The sequence below is a fragment of the Tetrao urogallus genome, assembly GCF_951394365.1.
Source record: "Tetrao urogallus genome assembly, chromosome: 1".
NCBI lineage: Eukaryota > Metazoa > Chordata > Aves > Galliformes > Phasianidae > Tetrao > Tetrao urogallus.
Window position 1 is genome coordinate 123,137,083 of NC_136813.1, and position 26,339 is coordinate 123,163,421.

General features: G+C 44.6%; 1 protein-coding gene and 1 pseudogene across 2 annotated transcripts; one reads left to right on the forward strand and one right to left on the reverse strand.

Annotated features, from left to right (window-relative positions):
- Window positions 1–1,214: 1,214 nt before the first annotated feature.
- LOC306953721 (tetratricopeptide repeat protein 38-like) lies at window positions 1,215–16,999 on the reverse strand (annotated as a pseudogene). Its single transcript has 14 exons — window positions 16,976–16,999; window positions 15,166–15,243; window positions 14,345–14,426; window positions 13,401–13,572; window positions 11,659–11,831; window positions 9,935–10,009; window positions 8,808–8,926; window positions 5,972–6,031; window positions 4,889–4,927; window positions 4,639–4,720; window positions 3,600–3,765; window positions 2,473–2,632; window positions 2,127–2,200; window positions 1,215–1,308 (listed from the first exon to the last, which is right to left on the reverse strand). The product of its transcript is annotated as a tetratricopeptide repeat protein 38-like (transcript).
- A 417-nt stretch (window positions 17,000–17,416) lies between these two features.
- Window positions 17,417–24,857, forward strand: LOC306946954 (polycystin family receptor for egg jelly-like; the record flags this gene model as incomplete). Its single annotated transcript, XM_079536103.1, has 2 exons — window positions 17,417–17,601; window positions 18,242–24,857. The coding sequence occupies 2 exons, from the start codon at window positions 17,417–17,419 to the stop codon at window positions 24,855–24,857; spliced, it is 6,801 nt and encodes a 2,266-aa protein (XP_079392229.1).
- Window positions 24,858–26,339: the final 1,482 nt, after the last annotated feature.

A 26,339-nucleotide genomic window follows, 5' to 3' on the forward strand; every position in this document is an offset into this window, starting at 1 on the left:
ATGAGTTCAGGAGTGCTTGCAGATGTCAGAGCTTAGGTAGTTAAAGAGGGAAGCATTTCTCTTCTGGAACAAGAGGAGGCCTTAAAATTGCTTTGAAACTCTATCTTCCTTCCATTAGGGAATTCTGTATTACTGCTCCAAGACAACGTTACCTCTGCTACCCTGCAGAGGCAGAAATCCAGAGGCACCAGAAACTCTCAGAGCTTCACAGTTCATATCACGCCTTATTTGCAGCATCAAAGCCTGATAAGTCATTTGCGGCAGGATAAAGCTTTGTATTGGTTACTATTAGCTCTCCTTCCATGAGAGCTTCCTTCCAGTCTTTATCTGCACTGAGATACCCAATGTCCCTCTCAAGTGCATGAAAAATAGTTTTAAACACTACTTTGCTAACATGGCATGTGCACTATCGAGATGGTAGTAAGGCCTGACATTCCCAGAGTTAAGGAAAGTGCTAAGATTGTAGCTACAACTAACACTCAGAGATCGCACAGTTTTAGCTGAAATCCAGGCTTAAAATTTCTAGTAAAAAAAAGATAACATGCTAAGCAACTATCCACATTAAAATAGTCCAAACAAGCAGTTAGCTATTGTCCCCATTGTCTGGTTTCATTCCCCTAGTAATTTAAGGAAAATCTGAGGGAACATACTGAAAGGAAAAAAATGTAACTTACTCTTGTAAGAGAGTGTTTAAAAATATGCACCAGGAAACAGATTCTGAAGGCAGACAGATTGGTAAAGCCAGTGTAAATCAAGCCTTAGTGGATTGAAAACCTGACACACTCTATTGGCTCTGGCCCCATACTTTTCTGTTCGTATGCTCAGAAGGTCCATTTGAATTGTCTGGAAAGTTTACTGATTATTTAACATATTTTCACGAAGTAACAAACTGGGCCAATGAATGACTGAAAGCCTGGCACTGCTACTGTACTGAATATGAGCACGCCCAGAGGGAACTGCACAGAAACTCTACTAGAAAACGGTGTCCCAGGAAGATTCAGGTAGCTGCGCATTACAAGCAGGTAATCTTCTAATTTCCTTGGGGAATCATCCAGGATTTAAAGCTGTTGCATTTCAGGTTGTATCTTCCAAGTAAGCTGTCATCAGATCTCTCGCTCCTAGGGATTCTCCAGCATGCTTTACAGCACTGCATCCCTCCACCCAAAGCACCCAGACTTTGATTGATGAGCTTATTGCTAGCAGTGAGGACAGATTTATGCCACTGAATGAACAGCCGCTGCCCTCCTTATGAGTCGCTCTGTCATTGGTGAATTTGGTCTCATCACATCACGCTCTCTCAGGAGGCACCTGAAAAAGGAGAATAAGTGGCAGGAAAACGGGAAGAAAGTCACTGAGCACATCACTTTTCCCATAAGACTCTCAGCAACAGCCCTACAAGAGCAGGAAGACAACACCTAAAGACCTGCTCTTGATTTCCTTCGCTGAAAACATCTGGCCTTGGCACTCAGATCAGGCAGAAGAGTTCTTTCCAACACTGACACAGACTGAAAACCAGCACGCAGAGGGCACAAAACAGTCGTTCTGATATTCCATCTACTACTCGTGTTTCAAAAAGACTTCAAGAGGCAAACAGGCAAGGCTTCACGTTGTCCTGAGGAGACAGGCGTTCCTTTAACTGCACAGCAGGCTCAGTTAATAAATTTAAACAGAACTCTCAGCAGGACAACGAGGAACACCTATGATTTCTACTAAACAAAACTCTTGTGATTTGCACGAAAGCAAGCAGGCATATCAGAATCTGTTCATCCTATTTGCCAGGAAAACAGCTGCTAGCATTAGGATGATCTTGATTTCCAGCAGGTCACCAAACCTTAGGAGTCCATTAAGTACACAACCAAGTGGCAAGATGCCACAGGGTAAGACAGAACATCTGAAAGTCAACTGCCCTTCAACAAACACAAACGAATCATCCATACTGTAAGACTGCCCTTCTGGAACAGACAGCTACTGTGCTTCTCATCTTAGTTAAGTGTTACTACATTCAGCGCGAATGCTTGCGTGTAATTTCAGCACGGACGCAGTTGTTTGGAGCTACTCTGCTACATCCTGACTTTAAAACAGTCCTATCACCACAGAAAGAAAAAATTACCAGGAAAAATACTCACTTAGCGAGGTTTTGTTTGGCTTGGGATTTGCAATTTAAAGCAGCATGAATCAATAGCTGGCTGAAAATATCCCTCTGAAAAAAGAAGTGAGTCAAGAGCTAAGTTAGTAAGTAACCGAGAAAGTACTGCTGGTTACAAAACAGCCCCCAAGTGAAGTTTTCCTGTTGGCACCTTGAATAGCTGACACTGCTGCTAAGTGCTGGCAAACAGGACTCAGTCACAAGCACAGCTCGCTTGTTCCCTTTTCTAGGAATCAAGGGCTCTTAATAATGAAAGCACCTAAGGGAGGCTACTGAAAGTGGACCGAGTCACATCTCGGGTCACACCTTCTGTTGATGTCCTTTACCTGAGCATTACTGCCTCCTAGCTGGATCAGTTGGTAACGGATCGGGTACAGCAGATCTACAGCTTTGTCACAGTTCCCATTCTCAAACTCCACCAAAGCCTGCAGTAATGGCAACCCCACACTGGGAGCCAGAGAAAGCTCGTGGTCTTCGCCAGGTTCTCTGTACAATGAGAAAGTGATTAACTCTCATAAATCAAATCAGAAATACGCACACTTAATGCCAGCCTGGCACTGCCTGCAGACAGAATTACTTTTGACTCAACCAAGCGTGATATTTCAGGTACCATACTTACTTTTCAGGTTACTTTTGCTGAGGTTATTTTACTTGCACCTTTTTATTATGGTGTAGTGCTTGTGCTGGCAATGGTGATGAGAGACGGCTGGACTAGAAGATCTTATATGCTGTTTCCAACCTTGTGACTCTATGATTCTATCATTACTCATCAGTCAATCAGATTTCATTCTGCACACATTCACACACGTCACCAGTCCAAGCCTTTGCAACATATCACCTTGGCTGGGAAAAAGCCAGAGAAGTCTGCCCTGATTTTAATTCTGATCAAGGTGTGAGTGAAAAACACAACACTGTTAAGTTGAAAAGCTTCAATGCACAATTCATGCAAGTAAGTGAACTCGAAAGCAAAATTCTCAAGAACTATTCCAGCACTGCTTAGAAATCAATTTCCCAGAGAGGGACTATGACAGTCTCACTACCAGCTAACTGTTACTTTCTTTTAAAACAGAGCAGAAAGAACCAGCACAGACAGCTGGCACGCTGCACAGTGTCCGTATTGTTATGCAGGTGAAATCCTTTATCGCTGCACATAACGTAACTTAGTACGAACACACAGCAAGAAAATACAAGGCAAACGTTCCATAGGGGCTGTGACAAACACAAGAGATTCTTGCTTACCACAAACAGAAGCTCCTCTCGACATCAACTCACAAAAACAATTACAGAGGTGACCTAAATGGACACTGCTCTATTTAAACCAGGCCTCACCCAGTGAGGCAGTAAAGCAGAGAGGAGCGTGTGGGAACACTTCTGCAAGCCACACAAACCATCCCTCAGATGCTCAGAGGCCAAAATATTTATTCAACACAGTACTTTAGTTCACGTAACCTACTTGGCAAGTTCTTGAAGAGTTGTTAAAAGCTCATTCGTAGTTTTGTGGTCTTTGGCTCCAAGTGAGGACATCAACACGTGTGCATCGTTGAAAAGAAGAACGTGGTCTTTGCTGTGCTGCTTTGCACGCTTCAGGACATTGTCCCATCTGTCTCCAAGCTTCACACCTGTCAGTAAAAGATATTATTTTAATAAAAATACCAAGGGCAAGAGCATTGCTTAGTAGTATGTATCAGCATCACGTGCCATGGATAGCACTGCTATTGAACTCAAAAACACAGTCTCTGACGTGGCAAAATTATATTGCAATGTCTAGTTACAGCCTGCCTTATCCGGGCAAAGGGTTCACTGACTGTCAGTAATTTATCACCAATACTCTAGATTGCATTATGGGAGGATCTCTCTTCTTTAAGAGATTGCTCCCATCTGCCTAGAGATGATGTTCATTCCAATTCACCCACAGCAATCAAATAACGCAGAGTCATAAGATGAATTTCATAAATAAACCCAATGCACCATTGGTCTTTCAGTAGCATACAAGTAAAGTCACTCCTCTTTGCCTTGTTCAGGAATACAAATTTTAGCTTTGAAAATGTAAGAAGAAATGCCAATGAGTTACAGGAGTACACAAAAGCCAGAGGCTAATCAATATCAAAATATGAAGTATCTAATTTGAAATTTGCTTAGAGAAAGCTCTATAGCTTTTTTAGAGGCTAACATACTTGATTTTTCATCCTCACATCTCCAGGGACAATGTAAGCAGAACTTTGAAATAAATAAATACGTGACCCATGTTAGCTTAAGCTGAATGAGATACTAACTCTATTCCACCCAAACCAATTCAGCTTATTATTATAAATATCACACTGGGGCTTTTCTCAGGAGCAGAATGGCAAGATTTCTTCTGCAACACTGACCAAGCTTGCTCTCTAAGTGTCTTTAAACACTTTTCTGACATGCCAGGGTGTGTGTTGGAGGGGGAGGCAAAAAGAAAACCGTTCACCTTACTGTTTAAAAAGAATTACAGTGGGATATCCTACCTTCCAGGTGAAGCCTGTACAGCATCGAAGAGCTATCTACTAAATCCAGCATGCTTCTACCCGACAGGAGCCTGGGAGCTATCTGTAATCACAAGTGTTCATAAGCTGTGCTACCAGGAAATTACTCAGATAATTAAACTTACATGCGCTGCACAAAATTATGGTAGGTTTCAATTTCTTGCAGAAGGAAGAAAACACATATCACAATCTGCAGCATGTCCTTCAATAAATATAAAAGGCTCCTACTCACATGGTTGTCATAAATTGTCAAAGCGGCCTCATGTTCCCCCTGTAAAAGCAAACAAGGACCATGTGATTAATATTCTGGAAGACTAAGCAAGAGAGATGGGTAGCAACCAAAGATATAAATACAATTAAGAAATGCCATAACATTACTTCATTGTCTCCTGACTTCAGAAACAAATAAACAAACATAAAGAGAGAGAAGACCAAGATAAAGCAGGATTTACTACCTAAAATAACCAGTATATTTAGTTTTCATTTAATAAAGAGAACAAATACTGATGTGTGCTTCACGCAAAGGAGAAAGATGAGGTTTCATCTCTTTCTCATCTTTCTTTCAGGATTCTTTGCAAAAAAATACTGTTTCATAAAACATGCACTTTCTTAAGCAAGCTGTAAAAAAAATCTGTATGGACAGAAGGTGGCAAAACAAACAAGGTACTAGACTACTGTTGAGAGCTATGCTTTCTATGTCATTACTACGAAGCAGAAACAACTGACACTGTGTTCTGACCAAAGGACGGCACCTCTTCAATGAAATTGGGCTCAATTCATTAAGGAGACAAATGTGACGAGTGCTAAGCATTATGAACTCCAAGGAAATTCTGCACTGCAACCTGATATGCTGGGCAAGTTGCAATCATTACAAAAGAGTTTCACTAGATCCTAAATCACTTGAATTACAGAGATTGAACTACAGAGATTAGTGTCTTGTTTCAGTCAGTCAATTTTGAGGTCAGCAGCTTTGTACTGAATTTGAAGAGAACTTTCTGTAATTTTTTTTCCTAAAAATAGGTGATCCAAGTTCTTATATCCATCAAATAATCGTGCCAGGTGTAATCAGTGAGATTATTTCACAGCAATCCTCCAACATTCTAGCAAAGATAATGGATCTTTGTTCAGTGTAATTAAAAGTTGCCAAAATAATGGTACTACAGGACTATCCTGTAAAAACGTCATTGTGCTATTTTATAGCAGCGTCCCTTGAAATAACCTATAAATCCCTATAAATGCTAGGACTGCCTTTTAGCTAGCATTGGATGAATTCTCTGTCTGGACCATAAATCATCAGTATGAAAATATCTCATACCTTTTCCATAAAGTATAAAGCCCAGTGCCAGTAATTGTGGCAAGCAAGCATATCACTGCCCTGCAAAAAAGAAAAAGGAGAGAAATATTATGATTTACACAATAACTTCTCATCTCAACATACCTAGGCAGATTTCGGTTTTCCTCTTCAACTGCCGAGTGCTCCAAAAGACAGCACAGACAAGAACTTCACATCTGCTGGCCTACATGAAATCTCTCACTCTCACACTCGCTCCTTTCCAATTCAGGCAGACACTACAAAAATCAAAGTTTCCCCAAGTCTTTTTCCAGAGAAGAACTGCCCTTGGATGCCTCAGGAGAATTCACCCTTTTGCAGCACTCCTTCGGAAAAAAATCCACAAACTGTCTGTCACAAGAGTAAGATTTGTCTCATCTAACATGTAAGGGTCTTGACCGAAGCAATGTGGCTAGACAGTGTGCAGGAAAGGCCCACCTTATGAGGGCCATTCCTCCTACTCACCTACATTTCCATCTCAGACTGAGTAATCACTTCTCAAACTTATGTCTTACTACCGACTACAAAATAGATACCAGATACGTGGGCAGTTCCTCAGATGAGATGAATATTCCCTGACCATTACCAACCTTGCACCATACTTCCCAGCTGACACCAGGAGCTCAAATGCTCTTTCCTAGCCCGTATTTCAAGGCAATGTAATTGCTGTTAACTTTTGTGAGCAAGCTGAAAATAGACAAACAGGAATATAATTCCATTATCCTTAAGGGAAAAACCAAAATACCAGAATGTTTTTCTGTTCTCATTCTCTCTCAACACAGTAGTTAAATTTAATCTACTCACAAGTAAAAAAAGCATCTTCATTATCATGCTGACAAGTGCTTCAATTGCAGGAAGCATAAAGATACCCAGTGAATGTCAGAACTTTTTCAAGCTGCAATAAGTCCTGTAGTAATCTTTCCTTGTTTAATATTACACCACAAAATCAACAGCAGCAGCTCAAAAGTTAAGTGTTTGGCCTAAATCTGATCATACCACGTTTACTATCATATGAACATACCAAACAACATATGAATAATAGTATGGGATATTCACTGAATAAAACGAAACCCCTCTTCTGCTGCTGACCTGGAGTTCCGAATGAGATTAAATTGCTAAATGAGAAATGGGCAACAAGTAGAGCCCAAATACTCTGGCAGTACAGATAGGTAATCCCAATCATTAGAAAATTGATCACTCCAAAAACAAGCAACTATATTTAAGGCTTTAGAGAGCTCTGCTTTCTTCCGCATAGTTACATCTTAACTGGCTTCATGATGGCTAAAATGAACAATATTGCGTAAGTGAATATATACGTTTCATTATGACAACGTCAGCTATTATAAGCCTTATTATGACAACGTTAGTTGTTATAAGTCTTAACTATACTGGACCAGGCAAGAGGATATATCAGACAATTCTATTTCTGCTTTATTCCACATTTTGTTTGATTCAAATAAAGGCTATAAATGATAGAGACATGGAACTATTTTAAGAAACAGAGTCCAAAACAGAGCCATTTCAAAAATGGTTGTTGGTGGTTTTGAAGGTGCCACCCAAACTGTCATTAAAAGTACTGTGTCAAAGGATGAGATGCCTTCTAAACACATGACAGATATGAACCTCAAGAGATGGTTGTTTGCACATCTAAGCTTGATATCTGAACAGATTAACTTTAAAAACACCTGAAAAGTAAACCATCCATCTAGTCTCATTATCCGGCCTTATTCTTAGGGTGAGGAGAAATGATGACCTCAGTTGACTGAAATAATTTCCTGGGAGTTCTCTCAACAGCAAACCACACAAGCTCCTGCTCTGAACATTACTATATTACCTGCTTCATGGGTAATAGTCAGGAAAAAACAGGCTGTACATCACAAACAAAAATTAAGGTTTAGTTGCAGCAAAGGACCACATAACAGACTAATTAAGCTGTCCAATACAATGCTTTTCTATATAACAAACTAGTCAGATAAACAAAGCAACTTCAGAAGACTAGTAAAGAGACAGAAGCATCATTTCTCTTTTATTTTCTTACAGTTGACATATGAAGCCTTTCAGATCCAGAAGCAAAGAAAACTGACCAAACTACAAAAACAAACAAACAAACACACACACACACACACACACACACACACAAAAAAAAAAAAAAAAAAAAAAAACCCAAAACCAACCACAAGAACAAAACTAATTACACGAGCTTTCTGAACTGTGTGTTTTTGATGTGTTATTTCACAGCTCATCTTTGGTCATTTTTGGTACTGACGTCTGATTCACAGTCTAAGCAAAAGGCTTATGAAAATATAATTGCCTACTTTGCTGCTATGAACATGTGCATATCAATGAACCATAATAATCACAGCAAAGTTTTATCTGATGCCACATCTGCCAGCAGTGACCATGGCTTTATGTCACAAAAACATCATGGTGTGTGCATGTACAACTTACACTCTTGTTGAAAAGCAGTGTGTTGTTTTACTTAAACAATACTCCAGCTAGCATAAGGCACTGACAGAGGACAGACTGCATGAACGCTTCCCAACTCGTGTGCAATTTGGCATCCGAGTAATCTCAGTAAAGATGGCTTGAGGTGGTCCAGAGTACGTGCCCTTCAGAATGGACATTTTTCTGCCTCTTGCTTCAAAATCAGCATGGATAACAGCACCTCAAGTGAAGTCTTCTACTCATTTCTGAATACCTTGCATTGCTTGTAACACATACACAGGCAGAAAGGAATGAGATGAAGAACTGCAGGACTTGGCTGGAGCAGGCAAAGACGACCTACAAAGATATTTTTCAGAGATGCTGTGACAAAGCTTACCTTCCAGTTGTCTTCTGTTTCCTCATGAACGCCAACCCTTTCTCCACCTCTGCTTTCATTTCATTTACGTGAGCTACAGTATGAACAGACCACGCATCTGTCCGCTCTATATCCAAAGCCTATGAGTGAAAAAAGGAAACCGTGATGACTCTCTCAAACTGGCAAATAACCATTTATTACAGGTGACAGGGAAACAAGAGACTAATTTTACTGGCTGGATGTTAGGTACAACCCTGGCCTGCTCCAACCAGCTACACCTGAAAGACTGATTCGGACAGAAAGGAAGAAAAAGTTTTCTGGTTAATTTCCTGAATTCTACTGCACAGAGGTGAACATGTGCAAAACAGCTTCAGAATGCAGGATTCAATGAAGCTTATCCAACAACATTTCATTCCACAGACATACGTCAGAACTGGCTATGAAAGAGTTGCATGCACAGGCATAATACAGTCTACAACAGTTCCTTGCAAGCAAGTGCTTTTTTCAAGACCACAGCCAGAACTGAATACGGAGTAAATAACTCCTTCTTGCTCCAAATGCCACAGTATCTTAGCCATTTTGTAAGGTTAGTGAGTAGCAGTTTCATCTGTCCCTGATGCAACAGAACCTTGCCAAGACACCCATTAGAGATTAACTCCATCCAAGACCACAAGGCAACAGCAATAATCCTGAAGACTGCAGAAGATCAAACACAACTACTATCGTTATAAAAAGGGTATATGCAGACTAATTTTGATCCCCAGGAACACTGTACACTCAACTGCTCACTAATCCATGACTATGTGTCTGGAAAAAAGAAAAAAAACCCACAGAGAGGGAACCCAAACAGAATGAACTGTCAAGAGCAGATTACAATAAATCAATTTAACATTCTTTACTAGAAATTAACAGCCAGCTACACTTAGGGGGATGCAGCAAAAGGCATAGATGAAGGAATCCTACTAAGGGATAGTTATTAACAGTTTTCCTATGAAACTGAGCATTTTCAGTAGCTCTTTCCTACTTCTACTAAAAATTGCAGTAATGAAGAGTCAGTTTACAGCATTTGTGCAAAACATCACTCAGAGACAGGGAGCACATGACTGACAACTCTAAAAACATTTCACCATCAAGAACGGGCAGTTTACCTCACGGGCAAGCTTCTCTGCACGATCAAAAAAGTTTGATTCCATGAGTCCAAAGCATAGTAGCCCTTCACGTAGCTAAGCAAAATAGAAAAGAACACTTCACTCATTCAGAACTAGATTTAAGCAAGGAATGAAATACATACTAGAAACAGCATTTAACTAAAACCAGTCCTTGCAACGTATTTCACAATACGGACCAACAGGAAGAGCTCACAGCCTACCTATTATAAATGTGTGTACTTAACAAAAGATCAACCCTCCCTCATGCCCAACAGATATTCTAAAAACTAATTGCATGGCCTGAAGCATAACATGGAACTGGGCACACAATTTTCCCAATGCTGAATTGTAGATAACGGAGACAATATTAGACTCAGTGTCTCCATTCCTGTAGTTAGTCTCAACCACTGTCGTGCCATTTTTCAAATCAACTTTGAATTTTACCAACAAGGGAAACAGAAATCATCCACAAGTGACTTCAGATTTACATTTCAAACGTGGTGAGTGGGAGTGTGACAACACACACTCTGGTTTGTGAAAGTGACTACTCCAGCTCCTTCAACCCACCAGGCTGTAAGTGAAAGACATCCACTGTCAGGCTGCTGCTGGTGGCGGTGGCAAACCACATTGCTGTTATAGGACTCACAGGATTCAGCTTGCAGAGTACAGAACAATGAGCTACTCCTCGTAGGAAAGGGGAGGCCCAAAAAAGCCATCACAGGAATCAGTGACAAGAAGCATACCACCAATAATTTAAGAGCTGCTGACATTTACCCTTTTGGATAAGCTGGAATTAAGAGTTGCACAGAGCAGTTGTAAAAATGAAAAAACAGATGCTCAGAAGTAAGAAAGTGCTGCCACAAAAGTTACCTGAATATCTCAAAAGTAACACATATGACTGCAGACATCTACACTTTCTTCACTGTCCACTGTACGCAAGTACCTTAATGCAATGTGGCAAAGGTTGCATCATTAAGCAATAAAGGCCCAAAGAAACTGGGCTGTTACAGGCTCCAGGGATTAATGCTCCTTAATTGTACCCAATTAAGTGGATAAGAGTTTGCACTTTGGAAGAACTGTGCCAAAAAACCTTTACTAAAGCTCAGTCCAAACTGCTAAGTCCAACCTTCCAACAAATGACATTAGCATAAATAGTACATAAAAACAACAAAGGATTTCACATTTGCGTCAGTTGACACTGATGGAAAATGACACTGCCTTCTGAGCCGTGAGACTGCGCGATGCCATAGCTTCATTGCTAGCTTAATATTCAGTTTACACTGTCTTCACTGTTTGTGGAAGAGAAAAGCATTCTGTCCTGGATATTGAGGTACAGTGCGTTTGTCCACAGGAAAAAAAAAAAGGAACAAGGAAATGGGCACACAAGAGCCTGAGGGCATTTTGCCCCCCGCCTGCAGTGAGTACACCATTCCACCTTAGGCGTTACATGACACGAGCCTTATCTGACAGCAAAAGTCACTGAGTAAGCCACTGCTCACTCCTGAAAACTGAACAGAACAACCTCACTAACAGCGTCAGCAGGGATGCGGGGGAGATGATCGAGCTGGCGTCACCCATAATTCACTCAACTTCATCTAGAAGCTGTTAATCTTGTCTACGCTCCTGTTTCTAACAGATCCTATTATTTAGATGTGTTGAACCTAAAACAAAAGAGTATGCATACATCAGATACGGAGCAATTTTGAAAGTGAAGCATGACCTACCTGCTCAGAGGAACGTCAGGTGTCCAGAAAGGAAAAACCCGAGCAACAGAATCTCGCATTTGTATTTGATATCCTAAGTAGAAATAAGTGTCATGGAAAATCTGAGGGCTAGCAAGTCAGTCGGATGGTTCTGTAGAATCTGTTCCCATACATCACAAGCTCTTGGAAGCTGTCTATAAACAAGAATTTTAATCATTGAAAGAAGACATGCATACCTGCCCCTGCTGTCAGTTCTAAACTCCTCCTATTCTGAAAAAGAGAAGATTCAACAACAAATGCCTTTTTCTTCTTGAACAAATTTTAGTTATGTTCGTTTTTTTCTTTAAGGAACAAATAAATTGAACACGAACTTGGGACAGAGAGATCTGCTGCTATCTGCTTGGGAGCTGGAAGACTTTGCAGATGGATGTGGAGAGGCTAGATCAAAGTCCAGCTGCACGACGTTCAACAGGACTAAGCCCCCAGTCCTACACTGGAGTCACAACAACCCCATACAGTGGTACAGACCTGGGCACGAGTGGCTGCAAAGTTGCTCAGCAGAAAAAGAGCTGGCGGTGGGTGCTGGCTGACAACCAGCTGAATGTGAGCCAGCAGTGTGCCCAGGTAGCCAGCAAGGCCAATGGCATCCAGGCCTGCAGCAGAAATAGTGTGGTCAATGAGAGGAGGAAAAGGATTGGGCCCATACTCAGCAATAGTGAGGCTGCACCTTGACTACTGTGTTGCACTGTGTGGAAGAGCCTGCCCTGGGAGGTGGAGAAGTCCCAGCCCCTCCCTTCCCAGAAGAATTTAAGAAATGTGTAGACCTGACACTAGAGAACGTTACATAGTTATGGAACTTGGTAGTTCAGCCTGATCTTCGTGAAGATGTTTTACATGCTAAGCCATTCTATAATTCGATAATTGATCTACAGTCATAGGCACACAGACACCTTTGTTCCAGTGGGAACTGAACCCACACTAGCAGGGGTTTGGTAGCTTCCTCTTTACCTTTGCTATGAATTACATGAGGTAAAGCCATGTTCACTCGTTTGATGAACAATAAAAGTGAATGATTACTTTCCTAGAGTGCACAGAAATTCATTGTACTGAATGGAACAATAATGCTTTACAGAACTGCTGATACTAGCATCTCCCACTCCACTTTCTGACACTAGGAGCACTGGAACAGCTTGCCTAGAGAGGCTGCATAGTCTCCTTTTATGAAGATATTCAAGACTCATCTGGACTCATCTGGTGGTGGACTCAACAGTCTTTTGTGTTCCATTCCATCTCCTGTAATTCTATGAAATGTAAGCCTGAGGATTTGCTTGTGCGGTTCAAAAAATTTATCATATTACACTAGACCTTAGAGTAGCTATACATAATTGTATCCCATTTCTAAACCTTTACTCCACTGATGTAATTAAGACGGATTTAAAACAAAGAAGTGCTAAAGGTATGTCAGAGGCCATACTGCACTTCCCCTCCTAGGGGAGGGGTAATCTGATCGTGATACAATTCTGGGAGACACATTTGACAACAATAACAAACACCTGATCCTGATTCTTTGCTACATGACTGGTTAGACTGCTAGGACACAACCCTACAAAACATCACCTCTGATAGCTTATCCTCTTCACAGTACTCTTCACGAGAAGAAAGTGGAGAACACACAGCTAAGGCAGCAGTACGCTGCAACAGCAAGAAGGCCCTGAATGACAAAACCAGCCACTGTCCCCTTCCCCACAGGGCCAGCCACTTACCCACTGGCAAACATGTCCAAGGCCAATACGTGAAGCTTCTCCCGCTCAGTCAGAGGCTGAGATCTTGACAGCGTCATCATTGCTTTCAGCGCACTGCCCAGATCTCTGTTGAGCCGCACTGAGCTTCCAGTGCCAATAAGCTCCAATCCGTTAGCAATGACATGTCCCATGACTATGGAAATCAACAAGTCACATCATGAGCAGTACAGCAATGAACGTAATTCATCTCTACAAGAGCATGAACAGGGTTGGGTTGGCTTGGTTGAAAATGGGTCCCCTTTGTAGCAAAGACTCATAAGCTTCCAGTTTTCATTGCCCTTCAGGACAGGCATTACAGAGGACTTGAGTGAAAAAACACGGAAACATCACCACAGCCTGCTCCCCCCTCTAACGACGAATTACAGAATTCTACCCCACACACCAGTTGCTACTTGCCAAAATGAAGTACAGTGAACACAAAGAAACAGGGTAGAAGGGCTGCTCCAAAAGTAATACCTCCCATTTTATTACACTGATCCACAACATGGAGGTGCATATGAAGCAAAGTAGCGTCCCTGAATTCCTCCACGTGGAAGCAATGACAACTATTGACCTTACTGACGCTTGCTGAACACTTATGGAGACCAAACAGTGGGTGTCAACACAGCGAGTTGGCAGGTGATACACTTCAGCAGAGCCAACAAGAGGCCACCTCTGCTAGCGCAGATTTTTACGAGCGTGGCACACATGCTCTCCATCGTCCCTGGAGAAAATCCATAGCTAGCAGTGGTCACTATGTTGAAAAACTCTGTTTTGTAGCAGAAAAAGAGCCACATCAAATAACACTATTGTGCTCTTTGAATCCATTGAAAGTTAAACGGAGATAAATAACAAGAGGCATTATTTTGGAGTGATTTACGTAGCATCCAGCACTTCCCGTGCAAACAGCTGAAGGTTACACTTACCAAAATTTGGATCTGCAGCCTTTAACTTGGAAAGACACCCTTCAATACCTCCTAGATTCTCATCGTTGCGCCACGTTGCATACTGCAAAAGGGAGAGACAGTGCCAACGACGCTGGGCATCTTCTCGTTCTCCCACACAATGACAGAATGGCTTGCGCTAGAAGGGACCTCCAAGATCATCTAGTTCCAAACCCCCTGCCGCTGGCAGGGTTGCCAACCAGTCAAACAGGCACTAGATCAGGTAGCCCAGGATCCCAGGCAGGTTAAAGTTAAAGGAAGCAACACAAAAGAGAATCTCTACACTTACTACACTGAGTTTACTTAGGAAGAAAACAGAGGAAATGTTTTCTTTAAGGTACTCTGGCCACCAGCAGAACTAACAGTCTTCAGTTTCTAAGCAGCATACGTCTCCTCCATGATTCTCTAGTGTGAGGGGTGATAAGCATACCAGCTGAAGCTTTTCCCTCAGCTGCAACAATCAGCAGAGCTCCCTGCTAACTGGGTTTTCTGCTGACAGCCAGCGGCTGAACTCAGCCTCAGTCTCAGGCTCTGGCTCCTCAGCCTATTCCCAGAAAATGCGCGAGAGCATAACACCTCTGAGACCACAACTCACCTGTTAGATTTGACTCTGCTGTGGGAAAGAATCACGGGCGTGCGTCTAAGTACACACTAGCAGTGACTGCTTAAGTGTTCTTTCCTCAATCGATAAAAACAGATCCATCTTCTCATCTTCCAGACAGTCCGAAATTCAAAAGTCAGCTACAGCAAAGACTACTTGGTGCACAAGACCCTCCTTCTCTTATTTTTGCTTCATGTCATACCTGGCTTAGCGCAGCATCAAATAGCTTACAGGCTTCGTTGCTAGCAGTCGACAGCCCAAGTCCAGCATCCTGCCAGGCCTGCACAATAAACAAAAAAAGAACTGCGTATTCCATGCCCTGCTTTTGCCCACACACAGCCAGCAGACTTCAAAAGCGATGATTTGCTGACGCTTTCCCCCGCAGGATGGCAATACAAGCACAAGTTTGTCATCACACAATCTGTGATCAACCCTCCTTCCCCCCCCTCCCTCCTTCCCCCCCCTCCCTCCTTCCCCCCCCTTTGTGTAAGTGAACTGCTGAATCACCACCTGAACTGATTGAGCACTTGGAGAAAAGACCCAATCAGCTCTGAAAGCCAGGCTGCACCCTCTTGGACCTAATTTAAGGGCTGACTGCCACTCAGGAATGCTCTCTTAGTGGAGGTTGCTCCTTTGTGGAGTTTTTTTCTGTGAGCATTCTCATTCTTCATACCAGTTTTCCACTGTGCTGGTCCTTCTGCCCTAACACCTTGGCTCAGAGCTCACTTTATGAGGCCTTTTTGGCGATAAGGCTCTATCTGACAACTGCAAATTATCTAGGAGGGCAAGTAGTGGATGTCACCATGCCACAACTTTTGATTATCAGTATGAAGATAAGCAGAATTTGGAGGAGGGTTGGAGGCCCTGCTTGAAAGAACTGGCCACTGCAAAATGCGATAATCCTCACGCATGGCAACGAAGGCACCACTCTTTTTTGATCTGGAGGGCCAGGAGTATCAAGCTAACAGAAAGATATGAAGAAGAAAAAAGAAGTGGAGATGTGGGTGATAAAATGTATCCACTAAACAAAGTTAATTGGAGAGAAATTTCCTGAGAAAAACACATGCCTTATGAAAGAACCTCCTTACTTGCTGCCAGGCTTCCCGGTTTTCTCCCATCTCTCATCATGACTGGATTAGTTCCGGGGATCAACAGACAGTCACAAGCTACATTAGACCCATGGTACTGACTATCCCTCTTGCCTTCCTTGCTTTTATTTCCTATCTCCTTTCCATTGCCTGTCATCCCTTCCCAATCTCTTTCTCTCTCTCTCTCTCTCTCTCTACATGAATATATATATAGGGTATATATATATGAAACAATCTCCTCTCTCTCCTGTAACTGATGGGAGATACAGTCTCAGGTGCTTCCCTTCCCATCTTGTCCACATATTTAGTGTCTTCATTGTCAAAGCTTTTAGGTAGATTGGGAGACATTTTTTAAAAACGATATTCTAAAGATTTCTCACTGAAATTTCGTTAAAGGCTCACATTCCAACCATTCAAGTACCGGAGAGTTCACACTGCACGCCTGGAAGTACTCGACAATATCAAATCACAAACTTTTTTCCTTTTCTTACAACACGCAAGCGTGAGTTCAGAAAGAAGCGAGCAGAAAATCGGCGAGACAGCAGCCGAGGCAGGGCTGCAGCTCACGGGTTACCTGGCTTCCCCCAGAGGGAAGCGGGCAGCACTCAGCCCGCCGTCCGAGCCCCAGGGCGAGCGAAGCTCCCCAAACAGCGCCTCTCGGGACGACCCCGGACGAGGCCGCACGGCGCCAGGCCCGGCTTCCCGCGCCCCTCCCAGCCGCAGCGGCCGCAGTTCCCAAGCTCGGGCTCCTTGCCCGGCGGTGGCCGAAGCAGAGACCTGCTCGCCCTCGCCGCCCACTCTCCCGGCAGCTGCGGGACCCGCGGGCACAGCGGGCACAGCCGCCCGGCCACCTGCGGCCGCGCAAAGGCCCCTCGGCTCGGCTCGGCTCCGTCATTGCGCCGCTCCTCTCCGGCCCACCCGTACCTTGCAGTCCCTCAGCGGTGCCATGGCCGTCCCACAAGCCCCTCTCAGCCTTCGCCCGAGCGACTCCGCGCTTCCCACAGCACGCAGGACAAGGGGCCGGGCCGGGCCGCTCTGTGGGGCGGGGCGGGGCGGGGCGGGGCCGGTCCTCCTCTCGGCGCGGCGGCCCCGCCGATCCACCCGCCGCGCTGAGCGCCACGCGGTGCTGCCGCCTGCCGCTCTCCGTGCGGTCCGTGGCCCCTTTCGACAGCCCGTCCCAGGGGCCGTTTCGAAGCCGACGTGGTTTTTTGGCAAGCCGCGCCATGGAGGAGGGCGGCAGGTACCGGTCTGCACGTAGAACGTTCAGGATTCCGAGGTCGCTAGCTGACAGTTGGCGCTACGCAACTGACAGCCGCCGGCTGGCCACGCGGAGGACGAGCGCTTTCCATCACCCGTCGTGCCGCCATGCCGACGCTTCTTTTTGTGCTCCAGCTGCTCGCCTTTTCCCTGCTAGCCCTTCGAGCCTGCTCTCCGCGCATGCAGCCGCCGCCCCTGGCGGTCAGCTGCCTCGGAGCTCCCGGACGCGGCTCCGAAGGGCGCAGCGGCGAGGGCTGGCTGTCCTGCCTGGGGAATGGCACCTTGCGACTGCGGTATGTTGGAAGTATCCAAATAATTTTCTAGTACGGTTTCTCTGAGAAAGCAGATTGTATTCGCAATTGCAATGGCGGGCCTTCTGCAAGCAGGAGAGCCCCGACAAAACACTGTTACATCTTTTATCCCCTATTGCCTGCCACTGATCTCTTTCTACCTTGGTTCCTCGTTGGCTGAGTAATGCAGGTTCACACGCTTTCCTGATGCTTCAATAGTAATACTAATCTGTCCCTGCGTAGAGACAAGCTCGGGAGGAGGATAGAGGGCAGTATCTTGGAGCCAGTGTATGGCATCCTAACATTCCCACAGAGTGGGACAGTTCTGCTCTGTGTAAAGGCCCTGACTCCTTGAAAGTCTGTTAGATGTATTTTGCTTCCGCCGCTCTAATGAACAACCTCACAGTATGTCTCCTAGTTCAGAATACTATACCCATACTGGTTAGAACATTCAAAATCTATTGCAGCTTTGTGAGAAAGTGTTTGTTAGGTAATTCGGTAGCTATGTTCCTAATATATGTTCCTAATATGTATACGGTATTCTTACTTTCCACGTCAGTTATTTCTAAGGATATGTTACAGCTTAATTCTTTACATCAATTGCCCTTTTCAATGTTCAGTGCAGAAACAACTCTTTCCACAGGTACCGGCCAGCCCCAGGAGCGACAGCGGAGGCAGAGAGCGCAGAGAGGCAGCCTGCCTCCCCGCCGCACTGCCGCTGGTACCTGAATTGGGGTTGGGTGAAGAACACCTCCCTCTGGTCAGGGCAGTTCACGCTCCAGTCAGGCCTCTCCCTGGGAAGCGCTCTCTGGCCGGTGGCCTCCAGTCTCATTACAGTGCAGTGCTCATCTGCCTCATGCGCCGCACCTGAGTGCCTTTATCGCAACTTGAGCATTGAGATGTCAGCAAGGTGGGCCGCCCAGAAGAGCTCACACGCATACCGTGATGGCACGAGAAGCGCCACCTGCTTGTTCCATTGCTCTGCTTTCCCCAGGGATCCTGAGAAACACCAAGGGTTCGTGGCAAAAGTGAGCAGCACCCGAAATGGACTGACACCGGCTCTCCCAAGCGTCAGGGATGACACTTCAAAAGCAACAGAGCTGGCAGTGCTTCACCAGGAAGCAGCCTGCAAATTAAACTCGGTTACAATTCAAAAACCTCCTCTTCATACCTCTGTCATACGTCAGAAAAAGGGGACAACATTTTACCTGTATGCCAGAGTGCTAGTGGACTGCAACCTCCATGTGTCCATAAAGCCTCAGTGGATATTCTATGCTGTTAAGGACATGAAAACTAATCCAGACTGGGACCAACCTTTAAATACATCAGCGATGCACGGTGTCAACACAGTACAGCTAACGGTTCCCAGCTGGACCTTGGATTATGGAATGTATCAGGTCTATTTTACTGCTTCAGTATACGTGCTCGGGACCAAAAGATCCTTCAGTAAGACAGACAGGGTTTTCGTCAAGATAGAGAGAAGTGATCTTGTGGCAAGTATTGCAGGAGGCAACTTCCGGACAGTGGGCTTTTTTGATAATTGGACTCTCGATGGCTCTGTGTCCTACGACCCCGATTCACCGGAACGACTAAAGGGACTCACGTTTACTTGGTACTGCACTAAGAAGCTATTGGACTATGAAAGCATGAGAATCAGTGCGGGAAATAAATGTCATCCAGCCCAGAGGGATTTGAGGTGGCTGACATCTTCAGGGGCTGTTCAAGTGCTAGCACCGGAATCGCTCCCGGGAAACACTGTCTACCACTTCCGTTTAGTCATTCAAAAGGATGGAAGACAGAGTTATGCTGACCAAAGCGTAAACGTGCAGTCTGGCTTCTCACCTCTCCTGGATGTGGCGTGCCTTGAAAACTGTGGCAGCGCTGTAATTCCGACAGAGAGGTTTACGTTGTCAGGCAGATGCCTCAACTGTCAAACAAGCAGCCAGATAGTCTACCACTGGTCGCTTTGGATGGAAAATTCTACAGAAATTAGCTTTGACTGGTCTTCCAGAACCTCAACGGGCAGGTCTGGTGCGTACCTTTCTATACATGCTCTGACTTTTACCAGTACTGCAGATCAATCATACATACTGCTACTAAAAGTGACTACCGGGGGCGGTAGGTCATCCCTCTACAGATATGCATTTAAAGTAAACTCTCCACCCAGGGCTGGCAAGTGTAGCGTCAGCCCACACCGCGGTACAGCTTTCCTGACAAAATTTGTTGTCCAGTGCAGTGGATTTTCGGACAGCAACTTACCCCTGACTTACAAAGTCATAGTAGCTTCCGATGTATCCAAAACTGCCAAAATTAACTCGGTGGAGGACAACACATTTGGCACAATTGTGTACTTCGGCTATCAGCCTAGAATGCCTCCATCTCCCCTCCCAGTTGGTGTCCCCTCTCGGAGGTATGCTCTGACACTGTACGTTCAAGTGTGTGACTCTCTGGGGGCGTTTACCCAACTGAGTCTGCATGTCAGAGCACAGAACCCAGTGAGAAGTCGACCGCTAGCAGTTGTGTTTCATGAACTGTTTGCCTCAGTGAGTGGTTTAAGTGCGCCCATGACAGCTTATCTCCAGACCGGAGACTATTTTAATGCGGGTTATTTGGCTTATCTTGCAGCTTCTGTCCTAAACTACATCGAAGCCGCACCAACACTCCTGATACCCAAGGCTCAGTTGAGGGAAAGCCTGCTTAAGGCAGCCCTGAATATTTCGGTTGAGAGCACGATGGAAATTAACCAAGTGGTAGCCTCTCTTTTTCAAGTCACAGAGCAACCTGAGGAAGTGAATGCTCGATCGCAAGAGATTGCCATTACAAAACTGACTGAAGTAACTGGGGTGTTGAAAACACAGAGGAATGAGAGCCGCTGGTCTGAACAAACAGAAATTCAGACCAGTGGAATTCTAAAATGCTTGTCCAACATCCTAAGCGCTGCTCTACTGCGTCGCAGGAAGGTCAATGTTAGTGCAGTCACGCAAGTCTTCTCCATCATGGAAAACTTAACTGAGATTGTTTTCCAAGGCAAAGTCCCTGGGGAGGAAGACACTGTCATGGAAACCAGCAACTGGAAAATCACTTTGATGAAGTACGAAAACTGGGATGTTGCAAATGCTTTCTCTACCACAGAAGCCTGTAGGAATTGTTTCTATCCAACACTAAAAACTGGAAACTCTTCAAGGTTGTCTTACGATGCCGTCATTTCCACTGCCCTGTTTGAGTTTGATGAAAACCCTTTCCCTTGGTTGAATTATACTTCAGAAATTGCAACAGCCATCTTGGGCTTCAAAATGGCAGAGACCAAGGCTAAGGGGGATCTGCTAGGGATCCTGCCTGAAGAAGCAAACGTCCTTATTGCTAGGAAAGATACCAAATCATCAACATTTCAGTTAGCAATGGGACCTGATAAAACACAAACCTACACAACCGGAGGATTTAGTCTGGAGGTGAACAGAGATACCAAGATCATATACATCCAGATCCTGACAAAATTAGAAGTGGCTTTCCAGGTGCTCGTGTTCACTGGCACTAATGTCACTCAGAATTTTCCCATAGCCTCTTTTGATGCTTTTCACAACATGACAACGGTGGCAAGCAAAACGAAGGCAGTGGATGAGGAGTGTAACATCAAGGCTCCTTACATCATCTGCCTCACCGAGTCAGTGCTGAACGTCGCAGCTCGAGGAAGCGGTGCCCAGAGTCAGAACATTTCCATTGTCTTGCTGACTCCGTACATCACAAGGTATCCAAACATGAGGTTGGTGAGCATACACACTTTTAGCGATCACTGCTTGTTTCTGGGGGGAGTTCAAAATCAGTGGAGGGAGGACACGTGCAGACTTGGTTCCCTGACCAACTGGCAACGGGTACACTGTGTCTGCAGCATGAAGTGGACTCACAGGAGCCGGTCAGTCCTCACTGCCTCAAATACATCCACATTTGACATCAAGTTCCTGGCAGCCAAAGTCATTGTGACCCCCAACAGAGTAGATCTCAAAGGAAACCTAATAGCGGACATCCCTAAGAACCCCGTGACCCTTCTAACAGTGCTCTTCATTTTTGCAGCCTACTTTCTTTTGTCTCTCTGGGCCGTGCGGAAAGACAGGGCTGAGATGGTCAGCAAAGACAAAATTATAGTTCTGCCTGACAACGACCCCTTTGATAAAGTCAGCTTTTTGGTCACTTTGTACACCGGCAGTCGCTGGGGAGCTGGAACCAACGCAGACGTTTTTCTTCAGCTCATCGGCCAGAACGGCACAAGTGATATCCACTGCTTGCGGCATCCACAGTTTCCTGCTTTCCATCGAGGAAGCACTGACTGTTTTCTCTTGACTACGAAGGAAGACCTGGGAGACATCCGCGCCTTCAGGGTCTGGCACAATAACAGAGGCCCATCGCCAGGCTGGTTCTTAAGCAGAGCCAAAGTTGAACACGTGTCCGCTCGGAAGACCTGGTTCTTTATGTGCAGGAAATGGCTTGCCCTTGACAAGGGAGATGGCTTACTAGAAAGGACATTTTCCGTCACCAACCCAAAAGCACCTCTATCCAGAAAGGACTATTTTTTGATTGATCTGGCCAGTGGTCTGAAAGAGGGCCATCTATGGCTCTCCGTTTTTGCTCAGGTTCTCACTGGCACTTATAGCAGGCTCCAAAGGTTATCTTCCTGTCTAGCAATATTATTATTAAACCTGTTTGTTAACATTATGTTCTTTAATGCTGACAGGGATGAAGAATCTCCAAGACACCTGAGGTACTTGAGATCAATTGCCATAGGCATTGAATGTGCTTTGATTACAATACCTGTGGAAATGATTATAATGGCCTTATTTAAGTATTCCCAGAAGAACCCAGAGAGAAGTCTAACTCTCCTTCCTGGAAATCTTAAAACCTGGAGAGTACATTCGCAAAAAAGGAAACGTTCAGAAACGTCAGCACAATCTGGTAGCATTAGTTCCCCGGAGAACGTTCCTGCTCACAGCGATTCTCAGGGCCCGACACATAACTTGAAGAGAACTGAGGAAAAGACGAGAAGCCAGGGAGCTCCCCAGAACAGCAGTAACTGCCCAGTTTCTGAAGGAGGTGCAAGTACCGCCGGAGACAAGGAGCAAACAGGAAAGAATTCCCGTCCAAAGGTTAAGGCCAGGCGGAGAAGACTACCGTCAAATTCCAATTTCAGCAATCAGTGCGCAAAAGAAGCAGGTAACTTGCAGGAAGAAAGCAAGCTACTCAGCGTTAGCTCTGTGCCTTTTTGCAAGAGACCACCCATAGTTTGTTGTTGGTGGTGTGTCTATCTCTCGTGGGTGTTAGTGATAATTGTAAGTGGGGTATCGTCACTTTTCATTGTACTGTATGGTTTGTCTTACGGCTACCAGACTTCGCTGGAGTGGCTTTTAGCGTCGGCAACTTCCTTTATTCAAAATGTGTTCTTTGTTTCAATCATAAAAATAAGTTGTTACTCAGCTTTGAACACAGTTCGTCCAAAATACTGTGAAAACATTCCATGGTTTACCCAGGATCTCTCTTCTGAGATTAAAGCAGAAAAGGAAGCAATGAATGAAGAAGAGATGCGGGAGAAGCACTTCAAGCTTGCCCAGATCAGAGACACCGAGCAGTACAAGCCTTTAAAAGATGAGGAAATTGCAAAGATGCTGGAAACGGCAAAAATTAAGGCCAAGGCATTCATTTTCACAAAAGATGTTATCGGTCACCTTGTGGTTTTAGCAGTTGTCTTATGTTTTGCTTATTCTACTGAGAACACTATCAGTTTCCACTACAACCAATTTATTCGGAACCAGTTCTCTCCCAGACTCCCTGCTGTGGTTAAGCTGGCAGATATTTACATGTGGGTGAACGACACCTTCTTGCCTTTGATCCACAACGACGTTCAGCCAACTTTTCTTACCGACAGCTCATCCAAAATCATCGGTTTGCCTAGGATGAGGCAAGTGCGGGCTAAAGGTACTGAGAAAACGTGTTTCCACCCTCACAGCTTTGTAAATAAATTTGTGATCAGTAAAAGCCACTGCCTTCACAAATACGGCAGGGACCTCGAAGGGAAAGGTGACTATGCTGGCACGTGGACAAAAGTCGCCAACCGTTCTTTTTCCGAGGAAACCAGCAGTTACCCTGGGTTTACTTACCAACCAAACAGGGCTCCCTGGACTTACTTCTCATATGGAGATCTGCACACATATGGACCGGGAGGATACACGTTTTACTTTTTTCCTGAAGAAGGAAGACATAATTCAACAACAAGGCTGGATTTGCTGCAGGAGAGCAACTGGCTTGATGAAAAGACCTGGGCTGTGATCATCGAACTGACTACGTTCAACTCTGATGGAGATCTCTTTTGCAGCATCTCAGTCATATTTGAACTGTCTGATTTTGGGATCATAAAACCAACTTTGTCAGTACACTCATTTGCTGTCCCCATTTTCCATCAGCAAACTAAAGGTCAACAATTGTTTTTCCTAGCTGCTGTTGCCTTTCTGCTCATGTACGTTGCAGATGGCCTCTACAGCATGGTCCAAGGAAAAAAAAATATTTCCAGGACAATCAGCTTCATCTTAAAATTGGCATTCTTCCTGATTGTTCCTTTCCAGGTTTTAAAGTTCAAGATGGGAGCTGATATCGTTCATTTTTTCTTACTTTATCCAAACGATTTCATTCCTTTTCACGCAGCTTCTCATCTAGATCAGAATCTAAGGAATACTTTGGGCTTTTTGGCATTTCTTGCAGTTTTGAAGACACTAAAGTATTCTCAGTTGTTTCATGAGGTGCGTCTGGCTCAAAGATCAATCTTGGCAGCCCTTCCTGGGATCTCCTCAATGGCCTCTGTGGTGGTGGTGTACTTCTCTATCTTTATGGCTTTTGGCTACCTTGTGTTTGGCCAGCATGAATGGAATTACAATAATATGATTCACTCAGCTCAGACCGTATTCTCTTACTGCGTGTCTGCTTTCAGAGATACTGCATTTTCATCCAGCAGGCTGCTGGGTGGTTTTTTCCTCACCTCCTTCCTGCTGGTGATGACCTGTGTTTTGATCAACCTCTTCCAAGCTGTTATTATGTCTGCCTATGGAGATAGGAAACAACTTGTCTGTGAAGAACCACCTGATGAAGCAAGAGCGGTTGCTTTCCTCCTGCAAAGGATGAAAAAGATGCTGTGTTTTCCAATCTGTAGAACGGCCAAAAGAAGTGACCCCAATCTTTGCCACGGTGTGCCCAACGGGCAAGCTGAGAAGAGAGTTCAGTGACATTCGGGCCTTGAGAAAAGAAAAGCAAACGGGGAAAAATGGTTTGTCTTGTAATAAGAGCAAAGCAAGATATTATTTTCCAGACCACCTCTAGTCTGTAACACTTGTGTTTCAAATAAATGTTTTAAATTATTTTCTTGTGGTTTTTTCCCATGGATTTTGTAGGATTTAAACTTTTGTTACTGAGATTTTCTCAGCAGAGACAAATTCTGCAGAGGATATTTTGCACCCATTTCAGCAGCACATGTTGCTGGGGTGCAGTCTGCTGACCCAGCTGGGAAGGTAACTAGCCCAGCTAGTTGGTTGCTCTCTGCCTATACAACAGGATGGGCAGGGAATTGGAATGGCAAAGTAAGAAAAAAACAACACGTGGGTTGCAGTCTGTGAAAGACGATTTCTGAACCCCTCTCTTTATTCTCCCTGGCTCAACGCTCCCTTTGTGAGGCCTTTTTTGGTGATAAGACTCTATCTGAGTACTGGTTATTTTCTAGGGGGGCGAGTGGTAGGTGTTACTGTGCCACATTACTTGTGGTCATGATTGTAGAGATGAGCAGAAGGGGGGCAAGGAGCCTTTTTTGGGGGTGTGGCTTGAATGAGCCAACCACTGCAAAAAGCAGCAATGCTTGTCCATGGTATCAAAGGCACCACTCCCTGCTGGCTTATCTGGAGGGCCAGGAGCATGACCCTAACAGAGAGAAAAGAAGAAGGAAAAAAATGAACTGAGAAGCAGGGTATAAAAGGTCCCCACTCACGTAAGTACTTTGGAGAGGTATTCCCCAAGAAAAGAAAGCACTCTGGTGGAGGAATTCCCTAAGAGTAAGAAACCCCTTAGGACAAAACCCACTGTGCCTTGCTTGCTGCCAACTTTCCTGGCTTTCTCCCATTCCCATGGTATTTGAACAAGTTCCTGGCATCAGTGCAAAACTATGAGCTACGCTGGAAACTGTGGTGGTGACTTTCTCTCTTCCATTCTCCAAAGACTCCTCGCTTTTATTTTTGCAATTGCACTAGATAGCCATGCTGCTTAGCTTGTACAATTTGGGCAGCCTTTGCCACCACCACTGTCATCCGATGTATTGGGCACTGCTTGCCTGCCCAGGTGGGTCAACACAGATAGGGAGCAGGAACAATCACAGACCCACAGTGAAAACAGAAGAACACATTTCTTTTCCATTCCTCTCTAACCAGAGCATTCCCTAAGCAACACCCAGGCAGAGGCACACAAGCATAGACACAGGCAACAACTGAAATCCACTCATTCCAGGGAGTCACCAGTCTGCTGCTCATGCCTGTTTATCAAGGGTTTGCACAAGTGATGTCTACCACTGTGCCCTGCTCTTCAGTAGGCTGTGATCTTTTCCACATCAAGACCGAAAGCTCCAGCACATCCCACAGGGTACTTCACATATAAGAATCACCTATATTGTCCGTACACAAATGTTCTGCTTGTCCAACATTCCAAGGATATCCTATCCTTCTCAC